Here is a 19,261-nt window from a genome sequence, read left to right as displayed (position 1 = left end):
TCCTTATCTCGGCCTGCATAAGAATCAGTCTGTCTTGTCTCTTTCGTATTATAGAACAACACAACAACCTGAAAGATAGAGCATTTTATTTGTGAAATCTTTGCCAATAACATTAAGAATGGAAGAAAATAATTCTGTCGCTCTCTCCAAAAGAACATCTTTGAAGCTTTCCTCCCAACCTGAGCACCCCAGAATCTCAGACATTCCAGTCCTTATATTCTTCTAACTCAAGTCCCCACAGCGGTGTGGATGCATATTCCCATGGGAAGAAAGATGGAAACAGGCAGAAGCCATTTAAAGAAGCCGCACAGTATGTTCTGGCAGAGGGGGCAGCGGACTTCGGTGTCCAGTCAGGCTGTGGTGCAGGCATGGTCGCCGCGAGGCTGATGACCGTCTCTCCTCGGCCAGGGCAGCGGCGCCAGCTCAGCCTTGGAGCAGAGAGACCCAGTGTGTCTCAGCTGAAGGTCAATGTCTCTGCATCTCCAGCTTGGGAAGCGGAGTTGGATGGAGGGGTGAACGCTTTCTTGCCTTCAGCGAGAGCTTTAAAATGCTGTGAGGAGAGAGGAGAGGGTACCTGGAGTATTTGGTATGCTAGCGGCTATATTTGAGCAAGAACTAACCTCTCGACAACCCGTTCAGCTCCAGTATTTTCCCAGTTCTACTTTCAGAACAATTCCTTGCTGTTGTCTTTGAAAAACAGCTAGAAATTTGCCCCACCTCCTTCAAAGATGAACCCCTTTTTTCCTTCTGCCCTGTGTCCATTCATTAAGCCCTGTGGTTCTCCCACAGGAGGGAGTGTCCCTGCTGGACCCTCACAGGCCTGGCCACGCCGAAGGCCCACAGCTCTTCTGCTCCCTGCCTGTGCAGGTCCCACCCTTCCCGCTTGCTGTTCTTTGAATGACGGGGAATCATCCTTCCTTGTCCAAGGACAAATCCCAGCCGGCTGGGAAGAGTGGACATTGGAGCGCTCCTCACTACAGCAGAAGAACCTCTAACGCTAGTCCTACCTGTGAGTTCTTGAATTCCGAGTAGAGGGAGAAGAGCAGGTGCAGGGACTGAATCCGACTCTTGTAGACAGGAATGTCTAGGATGGCTGAAATCAAGAGCTTGCATGAGCAGAACCAAACGCAGCTGGGCATTTATGTTTAGGAAAGCCATGCCCCTCCCAGATGGGACGTGTTGCTGTGACTCTGGGGGCATAAGCCCAAATACACCTTCAGGGCTGCCAAACAGCAAACTGGCTTGGAGTGTGGGGCATCACTCAAGATACTATCTTCCCAGAGCAAATGAGCTTTTTCAAAAGCCCACGATGTATTCATCCAGAGACGGGGACAGGAAGAGACGGAAGAGCTTACCACAGATCATGTCAATGTACTCCGCCAGGCTGCAGTCAATCTCTGCTGTGGGCAGGCTCACCTAGAAGTAACGCGGGGCGGACCAGAGTCCGAAGGCTGAAGTGTCAGTGGGGCCAGCACCTCTGTCTTTGTCTCTCTCTCTTTTTTTTTCCCTAAGATTTTATTTATTTGTGAGAGAGAGAGAGAGAGACAGAGAGAGCGAGCATGCACACAAGCAGGGGGAGCGGCAGGCAGAGGGAGAAGCAGACTTCCTGCTGAGCAGAGAGCCCGATGAGGGGCTCCATCCTAGGATCCTGGGATCATGACCTGAGCACAAGGCAGACACTTAACCGATGAGCCACCCAAGGGTCCCTTTCTCTTTCTCTCTGAAGGAAGAGAACTCCTAGCATAAGGTGTGTCATGGGCTGAATTGGGTTTCCCCCAAATTCATATATTGAAGTCTGAGTGCCTAGTACCTCAGAATATGACTGTATTAGAGACACATAGTCTTAAAAGAGATAATTTTTTAAAAAGATTTTATTTATTTACCTATTTGTTAGAGAGAGAGAGCGCACACAAGCAGGGGGAGCAGCAGGCAGAGGGAGAAGCAGGCTCCCTGGTGAACAGGGACTCGGATGAGGGACGCGATCCCAGGACCCCAGGATCATGACCTGAGCCGAAGGCAAACACTTAACCCACTGAGCCACCCAGGCATCCCATCAGTTTCCTTTGCTTGATATTGAAGAGCTCTTTGCTTGGACAGTAATCGTTTCATATGTGTGTATATATATATATTTAAATAATTTTTTTCAGTCTATCACTCTTTTGTTTGCTTAATAGTAACTACTGTACTTAGAACTCTATTTTTGAATCTAAATTGTCACATTTTTCCCCACTATGACTTTTAACTTTCTTTCTAAAAAAAATTTTTTTTCTTTATTTACTTGAGAGAGCAAGCAAGAGAGAGAGAGAGAGAGTGTGCACACGAGAAGGGGGAGGGGCAGAGGAAGAGGGAGAAGCAGGCTTCCCGCTAAGCAGGGAGCCTGATGCAGGACTTGAGCCCAGGACCCTGGGATCATGACCTGAGCTGAAGGTAGATGCTTAACTGACTGAGCCACCCAGCCACTCTGAAATATGACACAAAAGAGGATGATTAGATTTAGACAGCACACAAAATAGGCAGGTTGGTCTAGGCTGTTAGAAATCAGGACAGTGATTACGTTGGGAGGTGGAAGCATGAATGGGCCTCCAAGATGGTAGTGATGTTCTGTGTTTTGATCTGATGTGTTCGTTACACAAAGGTTTTCGGCTGCTGAAAATTAACGTGTGTGTGTCTCTGAGTGTGAATTATATTACAATTAAAAAGCAAATGATAATAAAAATACAGGAAAAGGGGCACCTGGCTAGCTTAGTCAGTAGAGTATGCAACTCTTGATCTCAGGGTTGTAAGTTTGAGCCCCACGTTGGGTATAGAGATTACTTAAAAATAAAATCTAGGGGCACCTGGGTGGCTCAGTGGGTTAAAGCCTCTGCCTTCGGCTCAGGTCATGATCCCAGGGTCCTGGGATCGAGCCCCGAATCGGGCTCTCTGCTCAGCGGGGAGCGTGCTTCCTCCTCTCTCTCTGCTTGCCTCTCTGCCTACTTGTGATCTCCGTCTGTCAAATAAATAAATTTAAAAATAAAATAAAATAAAATCTAAAAAAAGAAAAACTTAAAGGGCACCTGGGTGGCTCAGTTGGTTAAGTGTTGGACTCTTGATTTTAGCTCAGGTCGTGATCTCAGGGTCATGGGATCGAGACCCGCATCAGGCTTCGCACTCAGTGGGGAATCTGCTTTTCTCCCTCTCCCTCTGCCGCTTCTCACACTTTTGTGCTGGTGCTCACACACCCTCTCTCAAATAAATATAAATAAATAAATAAATAAATAAATAAGTACTTAAAGTTGGTCAATTAAAAAAAAACTTAAAAATAATACAGGGCCTTCAAGTAAATGACACACTTTTTTAGCTCCTGCTCCTTCCACTTACCTTGCCCAAAAGCTCTTCAAACTCTGGGGACCATTCCTGCATCAGCGTGTCAATATCAGGCATGGGCCTACAGGGACAGAGGTAAGTATGAGCAAGAAACATGGACCAATGACATCAGCAACCTCTGGGTCAGGAGATTGTAGGATGACGGGAGGTGGTCAGTCTGAGAACACAGACTGGGCCGACGTATCCAGGGTCTGGGGGTCTGGAAGAATGGCTAAGGAATACCAGATAAATCACAATCTTTATGTCTGCAATTTCAGCCAGTAGCTGTCAAGATCGACAGGACCTCAGGTTAACCCAGTATGAGCTCTGCCTGTGGGCCTTCCTCTCAGAAGCAATGGATCTGCGGGTAGTGAAGGTTTCTGGGGGTTATTGTGGGGAGGGTAGTACTTCTTACCTGGTATAGTGCACAGTCGCAGGGGGCTTAGAACGGTGTAACTCTGAGATGCTCTCGATCCACGTGTCAATGGCTTTGGGATTCTTCTCTGCATCTTCTAGGCTCTTTACTTTCATATGTTGCTATAAAAATAAGGGGAAACCCTGGCTGATGGGATTAAAGTAACTCTCTTATTTTTTTTTTAAGATCTTATTTATTTATTTGTCAGAGAGAGAGAGAGCACAACCAGGGAAGCGGCAGGCCCAGGCAGAGGAAGAAGCAGGCTCCCCGCCGAGCAAGGAGCCTGATGTGGGACTCGATCCCAGGAAGCTGGGATCATGACCTGAGCCGTAGGCAGCCACTAAACCAACTAGCTACCCAGGCATCCCAGTAGCTCTCTTATTTTAACGGGATGGCTCATCATTGCTACTATTTCGTATATAGCAGTAGCTGATGAATGGGAAAGCGTGATGGCAGCCAATGGAGATGAGAGGAATCTCTGCTAAATTTTCTAGAGCCATGCAAAGGGGGCAGCTCAACAGGATAGGACTGACCATACCGAGATGGTATTTCACACCACTAGGATGGCTGGAATAAACAAGACAGGCAGTGACAAGTGTTGGCAAGGATGTGGGGAAACTGCCACTCTCGTTCATTGCTGGTGGGATTGTAAAATGGTTCAGCTGCTTTGGAAAACAGTGTGGCCGTTCCTAAAAGTGTTAAGCAGTTAGCATGCAGCCCAGCAATCCTTCTCCTATATACATACCCAAGAGAAATAACAATATATGCCCAAGCTTGCACATACACACAAGCTCACAGCAGCATGTTAGTAAAAGTGGGAACAATTGGAGAACAGATAGCCACATTGTGGTATGTCCACACAATGGAATATGAGTGAGCCATAAAAAAAGGAGTGAAGTATGATTTTACTTATATGGGGAATCTTAAAAAAATTGAATAAACAAGGGGCACCTCGGTGGCTCAGTGGGTTAAGCCTCTGTCTTTGGCTCAGGTCATGATCTCAGGGTCCTGGGATCGAGCCCCGCATCAGGCTCTCTGCTCAGCAGGGGACCTGCTCCCCCCCCCCGCCGCCCCCGCTCTCTGCCTGCCTCTCTGCCTACTTGTGATCTCTGTCTGCCAAATAAATAAATAAAATCTTAAAAAAAAATTGAATAAACAAAAAGCAGAATCAGACCTACAAATACAGGGAACGAACTGGTGTTTGCCAGAGGGTAGGGGGTGGAAGGGATGGGCAAAACAGGTGAAGGGGAGTGAGAGATACAGGCTTCCAGTTATGGAGTGAGTCACAGGAGTAGAAGGTACGGCCTAAGGGCTACAGTCGGTAGTGCTGTAATAGCGCTGTGTGGTGGCAGATGGTAGCTACGCTTGCGGTGAGCACAGCACAGAGTACAAACTTGTCCAGTCACTGTGTTGTACACCTGGAACCACCGTAACATTGTATGTCAGCTGTACTCAAATAGAAAAAAGAAGGAACTGAAGTACTTAGCAGGGTCTAGGAGGAGTGGGGAATGAGGAGTGACTACTAATGAGATTTCTTTCTGGAATAATGAAAGTGCTCTTAAATTAGAGGTGATAATTTGTACAGCTCTGTGAATACACTAAAAATCACTGAATTGTACAATCTAAAAGGGCAAACTTCATTGTAAGTAAATTATATCTCAGTGAACTGTTTTTTAAAAAAAATAGGGTTGGCCTGAAACCACAGCCATCCCTTTTGATGGACAATAAGTCAAGTGCACAGATACCAGCCTGTCCTGGGCCATTATCTTACTGTGACATTGTGCTGTTTGGAATTCTCAGTTAACCAGAGCGAGAGCACTGTGGGGTCCGACTGCTTTGTAGAAGGCTCGTCCAACACCAATAGGCCAAGGTTGTCAGGCTTTCCATCAGGACGTGGGACCTGGTTAAGAGAAAGGAAGAGAGAGAAAAAAATGGGAGGGGGCACATAAAAAGGTCATACCTGTTGTTTCCACTAAGTCGAAGAGGAAGACCTCTTCCCACTCATCGTTATTACTGGTATTAAAAGGCAAGCTTGTCTATCATGCGGTACTAAAGCACTATCTACAAAGAAAACACATGATCTACAGTGCCCTAAATGTAAAGCTATTAATTAGGTAAATGAATGACAAGTTTTTAATATATAATGATTCAATCAAGTATTACCTAAATAGCAATGAGTAGAATTAGGAGAACCAGATTGAGAACTCCAATGAAATGAAGAACATATATAAAGGGAACCAATGCTAGCCAAGGGAATTAGTTGGATTGTTAACAGTAATAGGTCAGAAGAAACACCTAAGAGGTCATTTTTAGGATGTGCCAACTGTACCTTTAAGAATGCGTCAATATCCCCAACAGCAGGGATAAAATCAGGAATGAAAGGTTTCAGTTTGTGGTCCAGGTCAATCAGCTGAGGTGTGTACCTAGGAGACATCGCCAAGGGAAGGTAGAGAAAGTCAGAGAAATGGACTTTACCGCTCAGGCTGAAACAATCTAGAAAGAACGGGCTTGTTTCAGACTAGAGGTAGGAAAGGGGTGGGGGTCACGGGAGGAAGGCCTCGTGCTCACCTGCTGATATACTGGAAGAGTTCCTTAATCTCTGCCGAGACTGGCAAATGCTCATAATCTGCGGGATCATAGGCCCTGGAGAAAGGAAAGTACGCTGCAAGGTGGCCAGAGGAGGGCAGATGGAGCAGATGTGGCTGAGCCCAGGTGCAGGATCAGTCAGTGTGCCCCACCCCCGCAACTTTGACCACAGACCCTGTGACTCTGAACCTGGTTTGGGCCCCACCGACATCTGCCTTTCCTGCACGGTTGGCAAGGCAACTTTAAAGGTTTTTTTGTTTTGTTTTTTTTTAATTGACACAGAGAGAGAGCGTGCGCAAGAGAAGGAATACAAGCAGGGGGAGTGGGAGAGGGAGAAGCAGGCTTCCATGGAGCAGGGAGCCCGATGCGGGGCTCCATCCCAGGACCCTGAGATCATGACCTGAGCTGAAGACAGAGGCTCAACCCACTGAGCCACCCAGGTGCCCTTAGGCACCCCAAGATTTTAATTTCTGACATGAAAATAGTTTGCCTCAAGAGAAATAAGAATTTTTACAAAGATGTTTTTAACAGTGGTATTTATAAAAGTAAAAAATGAGAAACAAAATACCCAATACTTAAAAGATGGTTAGGTATATTAAGTTGAATATTATATAGTTATTATTATTTTTAATTTTTAAGTAAGCTCTACACCCAACATGAGGTTTGAACTCACAACCCAGAGGTTAAGAGTCACACACTGTACTGATGAGCCAGCCAGGAGCCCCAGATATTGTATGGTTATTAAAGAGTACTTGTATTGATACAGGAAATGTATACAGTAAAAAAAAAATAGTAGAACACATTAATTATAACTATTATTATTTTTTAATATTTTATTTATTTGACAGAGGGAGAGAGGGAATACAAGCAGAGGGAGTGGGAGGAGAAGCAGGCCTCCCACTGAGCAGAGAGCTCGATGCAGACTCCATCCCAGGACCCTGGGATCATGACCTTAGCCGAAAGCAGACGCTTGACTGGGCCACCCAGGCGCCCCAATTATAATTAAGTGAAGTGTAATGAACATTGGCTAAGTACATAAGTGACTTGAAAGTTATTAAAAAAGTCCTTTTGGGGAGAGTAGCTTAAAAAATTAAATATATTATTGATATGAAGTTTCCACTTCCCCAGATTATAATTTATGAAAGCAGGATATGATCATGAAGTAAATTGGGAGGCATGAAAAGTCAGTCTGGAATTAAACCTTTGTCTCATTAACTAGTGTCTACCTGCAGGTGGATAATCCACAGGGAACTTATCTTTATTAAACTATGTCATAAGTGATACATACAGATGATAAAAGTAAAAGGAACAAATGTTTACAGTGAGAAGTCATGGCTCACTTCCACCCTTGTCCCCTTGCCACCAAGTTCCTCCTCCAAAGTAATCACTATTATTAGTCTCTGATGTTTCCTAGAGATAGTCTCTGTAATATCTGTCTATAAATACACATGGGAGCACAGCATAAACATTCTTTATATCTTTCTTGTTTTTATTTTATTTACTTATTCTTTTATTATTATTATTATTTATTTATTTGACAGAGAGATCACAAGCAGGCAGAGAGGCAGGCAGAGACAGAGGAGGGAGGAGGCTCCTCACTGAGCAGAGAGCCCGATGCAGGGCTCGATCCCAGGACCTGGAGATCACGACTTGAGCTGAAGACGCTCAACCATCTGAGCCATTCAGGTGCCCCTCTTTATACCCTTTTAAAATTTAACACTCTCTCTTGGATATTGTTCTTTACAGTGTAGAGAGTGCTGCCTTATATTTTTTAATGGCCATTTTTAAAGGAATCCTACTGATTGGCTACACCAACGTCACTTTGTTTAACCAGTAATGGTATTTGAAATGAATGGGTTTTAGAATCCACTCTGATTAAAACTTCTAGGGGTGGGTCATGACTCATCTAGCACAAGGGCTGGAATAGGGTAAGGAGATTTTTAAAAAGATTTTATTTATTTATTTATTTGACAGAGTGAGAGCAAGAGAGGGAACACAAGCAGGGGGAGTGGGCAAGGGAAAAGCAGGCCTCCTGCTGAGCGGGGAGCCCGATGAGGGGCTCAATCTCAGGACCCTGGGATCATGAACCAAGCTGAAGGCAGATGCCCAATGACTGAGCGCCCTATGGAGATATCTTTAAAAGATTTATTTATTTATTTATTTATTTGATAGAAAGAGAGAGAGTGTGAGAGAGCATGAGCAGGGAGAAGATGGAGAAGCAGGGAGCCTGACTCAGGTCAGTCCCAGGGTCCTGGGATCATGACCTAGGCCAAAGGCAGATGTTTAACTGACTAAGCCACCCAGGCATCCCAGAGATTTTTTTTAAAAAAAGATTTTATTTTATTTATTTGAGAGAGAGAGAGAGAACATGAGTGGGGGTGGGGAGGCTCTCAGTCCCAGGACCCCAGGATTATGACCTAAGATGAAGGTAGACACTTAACTGACTGAGCCACCAAAGCACCTGGATAAGATTTTTTTTACCAGAGCATCGCCAGGGACATCTGCCTCCATATGGGGCACCGGAAGCACTTACTCTCCACTCTCTCAAAAAGTGCTGAGCCTAAAGCAGAAATGTTCCTGTGCATGTGTGTTTTCCTTGCTAAACAGAATTGCTTCGGTATGTATATAAATTTTATTTTCCCTTTCCCAAAATAAGAGCTCCCTGAAGGCAGGGACCATCTTTTAGATTTATTCAGCAAATCCTCAGAACGCCCCGAGCCCACAAATATTTCAGATAATACAAGTGACATCACAGAACTCAGTGAGGCAGTGTAGCCAGGAAAGAAGGAAAATTCATTCTGTTGGTTTCTGAGACATCTGAAAATCCTAAGTAAGGGAGATCAAAAGAGATGCTAGAATTTCACTCCCAACTCATCTCCTCCCAGGCCAGTGTTTTCCTCCCTGGCTTGGGGGTCCTCAGCCAGGGGGCTTTCCTCACCCTTCCAGAGGGGCCCCGTGCTCTTCGTCATCGTCATCTTCATCAGAATCCGTCTCAGACGAGTCATCATCATCATCATCATTTTCACTGAAGGCCCGCTGAGGTGTCAGCTGCGAGGTCTTCTTCTCCTGAGATGGGGCAGGGCAGGCATGGAAGACGCCACATAAAGAGCTTAGTGTACGTATGCCCATCCCTCCTGCTACTCCCACAGCTACCCTCCTACCTGGCACCACTTTCTGGTGAAAGAGAAACGTGCTCCCCAGAAAGGCTGCAAGCACTTTCATCTACTGCTTAGCTACGAACTGGGTCCTCACTTTCTTTTTCTTTATTTGTTTTTTAAGATTTTATTTATTTACTTGTCAGAGAAAGAGCACAAGCAGGGAGAGAGGCAGAGGGAGAGGGAGAAGCACATTCCTCCACTGAGCAGGGAGCCTGATGTGGGACTTGATCCCAGGACCCTGGGATCATAACCTCAGGCGAAGGCTCCGGTAGCTTAACCAATTGAGCCCTGCCTCCCCCCGCCCCCCGCCCCCGGCATCCTGGTCCTCACTTTCTATAACCATATTCTATTTTTCTCCTTGAGGCTTCAGTATAAATTTTATCCAATAATTGTCCATTTTGTCTATTACTTAGGAGACCCCAAGAACTGTGCATAAACTGTCCAGTGAGCTTCAACTCTAAAAGTTAGGGGATTTTGCAGAAGAAGAAGGCACCTGGGATGAGTTATTTGGAAGGAGATGGGGGAACATGAAGTTGGAAGACAACTTCACACACACAAGGATCACAAGAAATCTAGCATTTAATTTGCAAGACGGCCCAGGGTTAGCTGCTTATAACTCTCAGAAAAAGGTGCATAATGAACCCTGTGCCTGAATTCCGACCAGCAGTTCCAGGACCTGGGAGTCTTCTATTCCATTCAGTGATACTTCTCTTCGGTGGGGAGCCGCCCTGCCCGTATTTCCCTTCCCTGCCCCATCAGTTAAATGCAGTGACTACATGTTCTATCTCAAGATGAGAGACTCTTCCATTCTTGGCATTACATCCTACCTTCCTGACCTTTCTGGGTCTCTAAGTACCATCCTACCCTCTCAAGTGTATGAGGAGTCTGGTTTGGGGACTTGGCAGGGGCTTTTGGGATGGGGTCCATGTCTTTGCCTCTGTGGCCTGGAGCTTGTGGCATGCCCTCACTTAGGACCTGAAGAATAGCCAACTGGCGCCCTTTGTAAGTAGGTTTGTTTTTTTAATATAAGTAGGTTTTGAAGGGCCCCTGGGTGGCTCAGTTGATAGGGCATGGACTTTTGGTCTCGGGGTTGTGAGTTCAATCCCCTCTTTGGGTGTAGGGCTTACCTAAAAATAAATAAGTAAATAAAAGATTAAAAAAATAAAAGTAGGTTTTGAAACCTTGATTTCCATATACCATATGACTTATACTGAGGTTAGCAGATGTTTGGTTCCAGTTTTAAAAATTATTTAATGTTTCAAAAATGTGACATATTACAGGACATCAGAAATGCTTTTGGTCACATGTTCTTCTAAGCATAACACAGATTTATTATACATGGATAAAAATATATTTTAACTAATCTGTAATATGTGTGTGACAAAAAGTTACACAATTTATTTAGTGAATATGACCTACTGGTATACATTGATAAGAATCTCTTAATGTGTTCCTTTTTTTTTTCCCTAAAGGGGAATAGTGGGGAGGAGCACGGGGAGAGGGAGAGAAAGAATCTTAAGCAGACTCCATGCCCAGTGCTGGGTCCAGAGCAGGGTGGGTGGCGGCGGCCGGGGTTCCGATCTCACACCCTGAGGTTATGACCTGAGCCAAAATCAAGAGTCTGATGCTTAACCAACTGAGCCACCTAGGCGCCCCAAATTGTTCTTTCTCAATTCAAAATCTGCCAAAGCTATCCTTGTTTGGCAAAGGGAGCTTTTTAAGAATACTGATGGTCAATTTAAAGGTCATTCAAAAATATATCCTTTCTGCTGATTCTGGCTGCAGACTGAATCAGAAAGATAAATGAGTCTTGAATATTGGCCACAGCATGATGCAGACTAGATAAATTTAGGGTGAATATGCAAAATTAGGTCAATTTAGGAAAACTCATTTTTTTTTTGTCTGCTTCTTCAAAACTGCTTTGCAAAATATCTGCTCTGAAGGCTTTATATGCCATAGACTAATGCCTAAAAAATTACTTTGTGGGTAAGGTGTTAAAGCAGCACACTAGTCAAAAAGTGGGAATATTTTATTTACTAAAAAAAAAAAAAGATTTTATTTATTTATTTGAGAGACAGAGAGAACAAGAAAGAGAGCACGAGCAGGGAGGAGAGGGAGAAGCAGGCTCCCCAATGAGCAGGGAGCCCTATGTGGGGCTCAAAAGTAGGACCCGGGATCATGACCAGAGCTAAAGGCCGATGGTTAACCGACTGAGCCACCCAGGTGCCCCTACTTACTTCCTTAAAAAGATTTATTTATTTACTTCAGAGAGAGTGCACGTGCATATGCATGAGTGGGGGGGTGGGCAGAGAGGGAGAGAAGCAGACTCTGCTGATCAAGCAGCTAGAGGCCGGGCTCCATCTCACAAACCTGAGATCATGACCTGAACCGAAGGCAGAGGCTTAACCCACTGAGCCACCCAGGCACCCCCGTGTCTACTATTTTTAAAAATACTTTATTTAGGGCGCCTGGGTGGCTCAATGGGTTAAGCCACTGCCTTCGGCTCAGGTCATGATTCCAGGGGTCCTGGGATCGAGTCCCGCATCGGGCTCTCTGCTCAGCAGGGAGCCTGCTTCTCTCTCTCTCTCTGCCTGCCTCTCTGCCTACTTGCGATCTCTCTCTGTCAAATAAATAAATAAAATCTTTTAAAAAAGTACTTTATTTATTATATTTTTTAGTAATCTCTACACACCCAACATGGGCTCAAACTCAGGACACTGAGATCAGGAGTCACATGCTTTTCCCACTGAGCCAGGTAGGCACTCCAAAATGGGACTACTTTAAAATGTGACCTTTTAGGCTTTTTATGCTATCAGTCTACATTACTACAGCTTTTTGCACTACTTCAAATATCCTTCTTCACTTGTTTGCAAAGCTCCTGTTGTTGAAGGACAATTAAAATGTAACCATTGGGGGCGCCGGGGTGTCTCAGTTAAGCCTCCGACTCTTGACTTAGGCTCAGGTCATGATCTCAGGTTTATGATCTCAAGGTCATGAGATACAGCCCTGTGTAGGGCTCCCTGCCAAGCAGGGAGTCTGCTTCTCCTCCCTTTCCCTCTGACCCCCCTCTCTCAAATAAATAAATCTTTTTTTTTTTTTAAAGATGCTATTTATTTATTTGACAGAGAGAGAGAGCACAAGCAGGGGGAGCGGCAGGCAGAGGGAGAAGAAGGAGCCCGATGGGGAGCTTGATCCCAGGACCCTGGGATGACGACCTGGGCCAAAGGCAGATGCTTAATGACTGAACCACCCAGGTTCCCCCTCAAATAAATAAATCTTGAAAAAAAAAAGTAAGTAAGGGGCGCCTGGGTGGCTCAGTGGGTTAAGGCCTCTGCCTTCAGCTCATGGTCCCAGGGTCCTGGGATCGAGCCCCGCATCGGGCTCTCTGCTCAGCAGGGAGCCTGCTTCCTCCTCTCTCTCTGCCTGCTTCTCTGCCTACTTGAGATCTCTGTCTGTCAAATAAATAAATAAAATCTTAAAAAAAAAAAAAAAGTAATCCCCAGATTACGTGCTAAGACCGAACACAGTGGCAGTTAAGCAGAGCACGTGCACAGCTTCAAGGGCCTGCCTAGAGCTGGAGATATCTTTCCATCTTTCGTTCAGTAATCCTCCAGGTTCACAGAACAACAATGAAGCGACAACTTCAAAATTGAAGTCTCTTTCACAAAATATTGGCAGTATCCCAAACGCTGACAATGAACAGATGCTAGACCAATAATTCCAAACTTGCTTTACCATAAGACTTACTTGGAGTGCTTGCTAAAAATACAAATTCTCAGGCTTTTACCTTCAAGATTCTGATTCAGTAGTTCCAAGTGGGAACTACTGGAGAATGTATTGTTAAAGATAAGTATCCTACTTGATTCTTATGCCCAGTAAAGTTTGTAAAACACTGGCCTGTATTATATGAAATTCCTCACCAAAAAGTCAGCTGTAAGAGTAGGCTTTACTCCTGAAGGAATCACAATCTTAAGACTCTTTGCTCCTGCTTTTCCTACATGAGCTCAAAGGCACCCAACCCAGCCCCTGGAGGTGAGGATCCAAGAAATATTTACTACTGAATGACTGTCACCTCAAACTAACTACCAACAGCTCAAAGCAAGAAAGTGCGAGAAGCTGTGGCTTGTACTATACCTTGTTGTTTTCGTCTTCATACTCATCACTGCTGTTGTCAGCCATAGTCTTGTTAGGAAGATCAGTGGAATGAAGAAGTCCTTAGAAGACAAGTTTTCCCATTAGATTATTAAGATGATTTTTATTTTTTTATTTTTTATTTTTTTTAAAAGATTTCATTTATTGGGCACCTGGGTGGCTCAGTGGGTTAAGCCGCTGCCTTCGGCTCAGGTCATGATCCCAGGGTCCTGGGATCGAGTCCCGCATCGGGCTCTCTGCTCAGCAGGGAGCCTGCTTCCCTCTCTCTCTCTCTGCCTGCCTCTCTGTCTACTGTGATCTCTCTCTGTCAAATAAATAAATAAATAAAATATTTAAAAAAAAAAAAAGATTTCATTTATTTATTTGACAGATAGAGATCACAAGTAGGCAGAGAGGCAGGCAGAGACAGGAAGGGAAGCAGGCTCCCCGCGGAGCAGAGAGCCCGATGCGGGGCTCGATCCCAGGACCCTGAGATCATGACCTGAGCCGAAGGCAGAGGCTTTAACCCACTGAGCCACCCAGGCATCCCTATTAAGATGATTTTTAAAGACAAATATTTTTAGTTTATAATATTTTATGTTCTGTTTTATGGAACAGTGTCTATAAGAATATCTAGTTAAAGGACAGGAGACTGAATTCTAGCCCTGGCTCTGTCAACTCAATTCAAGATACATTTACTAAGTATTACTGTGCATAAGGCATTAGGTTAGACATTATACTAGTCGATTATCTGCCATTACATAAATCATATAAAATCTTCCCTTAGTTTACACATTGGTAAGATGAGGTTAGTAATTAATAAAGTGACAAGAGGGCTGGATTGATGGTCAGAAGACTGGGATTAAAGAATAACTCTAGGGGTGCCTGGGTGGCTCAGTTGGTGAGCCAATTGCCTTCAGCTCGGGTCGTGATCTCAGGGTCCTGGAATCGAGCCTCACATCATGCTCCCTGCTCAGCGGGGAGCCTGCTTCTCTCTTCCACTCTGCCTGCTTGCACTCTCTCTGTCTGTCAAATAAATAAATAAAATCTTTAAAAAAAAGAGCAATTCTCTGACATGTACAAAATGACTTAGCTGAGTCTCGGTGTTCCCACATCTGAAGGGAGGCAGTAATATTTATCACTCAGAACTGCTATGAGGATCAAACGACTCAAGTGAAAAAACTCAAGTGAAAAGTGAAAAGAACTGACCCAGCAAATGGCAAATAATAGTCACAGGTATAAATCTGAATCAGCATCCATATGATAAGAGGAATAAAAATATTCTGAACAATTAAAAGTATAATCAGATGTAAGATAGTAACTTGCAGGAAAACCATGTTCAATGATCGCTTTTTTAAAAAGATTTATTTATTTATTTTAGGTGGGGGCAGAGTGAGAGGGAGAGAGAATCCCAAGCAGACTCCATGCTGAGCGTGGAGCCCGACCTGGGGCTTGATCTCATGACCCCGAGATCATGACCTGAGCCGAAACCAAGAGTCAGACACTCAACCAATTGTGCCACCCAGGCGCCCCATGTTCAATAAATTCTAAATCAAATTAATGCAAATTAAACACCACTTTTCAGCCTACTACATTACCCAAACTGAAAACAAATGATAATGTCCATGGCCTGCAAGATTATATGCATGCTCAAATCAAACACCTTGTCTGTGTGTGTGTGTGTATCTCCCCCAAAAGACTGAAAGCAGGAACTCAAATAGATTGTATCCCCATGTTCATAGCAGCAGAGTCACAATAGTCAGAAGGTGGAAAAACCCAAGTATCCATCAACAGACAAACGGATAAACAAAATGTGGTTATACATACAATGGAATAGTATTCAGCCACAAAAAGGAAGGAAACAAACACAGGCTACAGCATGGATGAACCATGAAAACATTATGCTAAGTGAGATAAGCCAGGCAAAATAAGCCAGGCAAAAGGACAAATGTTGTATGATTCCACTTTTGTGGAGCACAGAATGGATGAAGTCATAGACACCAAGGAGAACAGAGGCTACCAGGGCCTGCCAGGGACAGGGGAATGGGGAGTTATTGTTGAACGAGTACTTTCTGTTCAGGATGATGACAAAGCTCTGGAAATAGACAGTAGAGATAGTTACACAACAATATGAATGCATCTAATGCCACTACATTGTACACTGAGAAATAATTAAAATGGCAAATTTTATGCTGGGTATACTTACTGCAATAAACAAGCAACCCCAGATGTCATCCTTGATTCCTAACTCAAGAGCCAAACCCAACCCATCAGCCATTTACAACCCAAATACATTTCTTGTATTTGCTTCCACTCTCTATTCTTACCTTCCTCACCATATCCAAGTCACTGTCACCTCAGCTCAGCCATTGCAACAGTCCTTCCAACTGCCTCCTGACTTTCATCATTGCACCTTTCAATCCAAGACACACATACCAGCAACATGACCTCAAAAGCTCCTCTTGTTAGGCCTCCTGCCTACCTCTTGTCTACCTCTGCCTACTTCTTGCCTGCCTGCCTTTAATACCACTCCTTCCTACCATATGCTGGTCTCTTTAAAGTCCTCAAACGAACCCAAGTTCTTTCTGGCCTGAAGTCCTTTTCACATTTCACTGCTGTTCCCCTTTCCTGGCCTACTTCTCCTCAAAGTCTGTCTGGATCCTTCCTATCTTTCGGTCTCAAGTGTCACCTCCTCAGATCTTCCCTGACCATCCCATTAAAAGTAGATCCCCCTCCTCACCATTATTCTCCATCACATCAAACCCTTTGCCTCCATCAGTACACTTACCACATTTGTAATTATGTCTGTTTACTCATTTGTCATCGATCTCCCATGGTTACAAGCATCAGGATGGCAAGGTCAATGTCTCTTTTAATACTGTATACCTAGTGCCACACATAAAGCTGACACATGGTAGGCATTCAAGAAATGTCTGCTGAATAAATGACTGTGTCAAGTCCTGTTAAAAGATTCTACTGAGATTTCCATTGGGATTGCAAGTTAAGGGTAGGTTACTGAAGCATCTTCAAAACTGAGCAAGACAGTTTTGATACGTTCAAACCAACCAATCAACCAGCCAACCAACCATGAATCCCTGGCAGATTGTGAGCAGAGCATATCATGAAGCAAAGGGTAATAGGGAACACTGGTCAGGTTGGGGGAAAATCCCGAATCTGGGGGGCTGTGTTTTCTCCCCCCTTAACTAGTTAGAAAACAAATAATAGCAAGTGTTTTGCCAAACTGGACTCTGAAAGCCAACATTTGCTATTATAAAATGGGAACTTCTTGGAGACCATCATGGATCTATTCTTTGTTCTATTCTTTGTTCTGAGAACCATTTCTCTTCTTTCCTCTTTATTCCTCTCTTACCTTTGTGTCTTGGGGTTGGAGTATGAATACTTGCAACCTCTTCAGAGTCGTTAATCTCTAGACGCTCATCATACGTCTGGTTTTCAACAATCTTGGTCTAAATGAAAGGAGACATGACTACATAGCTCGTATCACAGGATATGAGCTGATTCCTGACCAGCCTTGGTTCCTCCTCCTTACCCAAGTCACTGGTTTTACATGTAACCTTCACCCCCATTCAAACCATTCTACTGCCACTCTTATTTAGCAACTGCCGGCCGGCTGGCTGAGGAAGGAGGGAATCGTGGAGGGAAACGACAGCTAACTTAGGCAGCAGCTCCCCAAAGCTGTAGATACACGCGCAAGGGCGGTACAGTATTCGTCTTAGACGGCAGCTCTCTCCTTAGGTTAGGTCAGTTTTCCCAAGGATGTTGGGGTTTCTCGGGATTGGCGGTGGGGTGAGAGGGGGCTGCAGAGGTTCTAGAAAGAGTTCTGTCTCCAGAGTCACCTTGTTTACCAGAAGAGAGGGTAAACTCCAGTCTCTCGGTCCCATCCACTAACCCCAAGAGCATCACCCCCATCTCCACCCCCTGTGTTGGGGGTCGGATCCCACTTAAGTTTCTTGGGGAGTGAAGGAAGCAGAATGGTTGCTGGTGGCGTGAAGGATGAAGAGAAGGAACGGTTGTCAAGGAGATGGGAAGAGATGGGGAGAGTTGGAGGGAAGGGGAGTCCCTTAAGATTCCTCTTGGGAGGGAGAAAGGCAGTTGCTGTTTCTGCTAGGAAGAGTACGAATTACCTGTAGCCCCTCTGAATCCGTCTCCTCTATATGGGAAGAACCCCAGCCTAGGGCCGGGGTCTCACTCCAGTATTAAGCCACTTGAGGGGCTTCGACGTGGAGCTACCGGCCTTGTTGTCAGTCGCTAGGCAAAAAAAAAAAAGAGAGAGAGAGAGAGAGAGAAAAAAAGAAAAAATCGCGATACTTGCTTTCAGTCTCGTGAGACTTCTCCACTCGCGCTCTGCGTCTCTTCCCGCGGCAAAGGGATCCGAGGAGGACCTGGCGGCGTTTGGATAAAGCCTCTCTGGGCAGTCTAGTCCCCTGATTTTCTATGGTTTCAGGAAATGCGTTTGTGGCGGCATCTAGCGACCACGTCTTGGCAAAGCCGGCTGATGAAGCCCTCCCATCGGGAAATGCGGTGCACGTTTCTCCCCCAGGACAAGGCCGTTTTTCCTCAATCAGTCTCTTAAGAATTTAGGCCGATTCTCGAGGGAGCATCCCCACAGCCCTTCGTATGTCCCTTTACAGCATTTGTATTACATTATAGTCCGTCCCTTTCACGCTGTCTCATTGTCTGGGACATGTCATACATGTTATACCAAGAAATTATTTCGTTGTTTGAGATTTAAATTTAATTTAGTTTCCTATATTTTTATTTGCTGAGGAAGACAGAGCTTCTTTAGACAGGGTCTGTGTCTAATTTTCAAGTTCTTTGTAGCAGTAGTGCCTTGCATAAGTTAGGCACTTCATGCTTGTTGGATGGGAGAATGAGGGAATGAGTGGATGAAGGTGAAAGGAACAAATATCTCAAAACTAGAGGCATAGTTAATTTGGGGAGTCAGAGAGAGAGAGAGAGAAACAAAGAAAACAAAGAAGCAAAGTATTGAAATTTGGCCCTGAAAACCTGCCAGAGGAAAATGGGATGTCGCTTTAAAAAGGGAAACGAAGGGCGCCTGGGTGGCTCAGAGGGTTAAGCCTCTTCCTTTAGCTCAGGTCATGATCTCAGGGTCCTGGGATCCAGCCCCGCGCATCTGGCTCTCTGCTCCGTGGGGAGCCTGCTTCCTCCTCTCTGCCTGCCTCTCTGCCTACTTGTGCTCTCTGTCTGTCAAATAAATAAATAAAATCTTTAAAAAAAATAAAAATAAAAAGGGAAACGAGAGACACCTCTTCTGAGATATTTCGCGTTAAAAATGGAACTGCAAAACTTTCAAATTTTTGTGTCACCTGTTATTGCTAATAATAATGCATACGTCTTGTTGAGCACTTACTATGCAGGAACACTTAGATGATATAATCTTATTTATTAATATATTATCAAACTTCACAACCTTATGGGATAGATGTTCCTGACAATTGACAGATTAGATAAAAGTTACCTGCCTGGAGTCACTCAGTTAGTAAGTGGGCAAAATGGAAGTCCAACATAGGTCTAATTCCCAAGTCTTGGCTTCTAACCATTATGACATATCGCCTCTAAGGCTCTCGTCAGGAAGCACTTACAG

At 44.6% G+C, this 19,261-nt stretch overlaps 1 protein-coding gene across 1 annotated transcript; it reads right to left on the bottom strand.

Annotated features, from left to right (window-relative positions):
- Positions 1–68: 68 nt before the first annotated feature.
- On the bottom strand, positions 69–17,924 carry IFT46 (intraflagellar transport 46). The gene is made up of 12 exons (XM_080815948.1): positions 17,781–17,924; positions 17,006–17,102; positions 13,639–13,718; positions 9,285–9,412; positions 6,329–6,403; positions 6,090–6,183; positions 5,532–5,660; positions 3,761–3,882; positions 3,361–3,427; positions 1,356–1,416; positions 1,008–1,093; positions 69–550 (listed from the first exon to the last, which is right to left on the bottom strand). The coding sequence occupies exons 3-12, from the start codon at positions 13,681–13,683 to the stop codon at positions 455–457; spliced, it is 903 nt and encodes a 300-aa protein (XP_080672074.1). The 5' UTR covers positions 13,684–13,718; positions 17,006–17,102; positions 17,781–17,924; the 3' UTR covers positions 69–454.
- Between the last annotated feature and the right edge of the window lie 1,337 nt (positions 17,925–19,261).

The sequence above is a fragment of the Martes martes genome (assembly GCF_963455335.1).
Source record: "Martes martes genome assembly, chromosome: 10".
NCBI classification, from domain to species: domain Eukaryota; kingdom Metazoa; phylum Chordata; class Mammalia; order Carnivora; family Mustelidae; genus Martes; species Martes martes.
The sequence above is the reverse complement of the archived record's forward strand: the minus strand, read 5'-3'. Positions and strand labels throughout refer to the sequence as shown.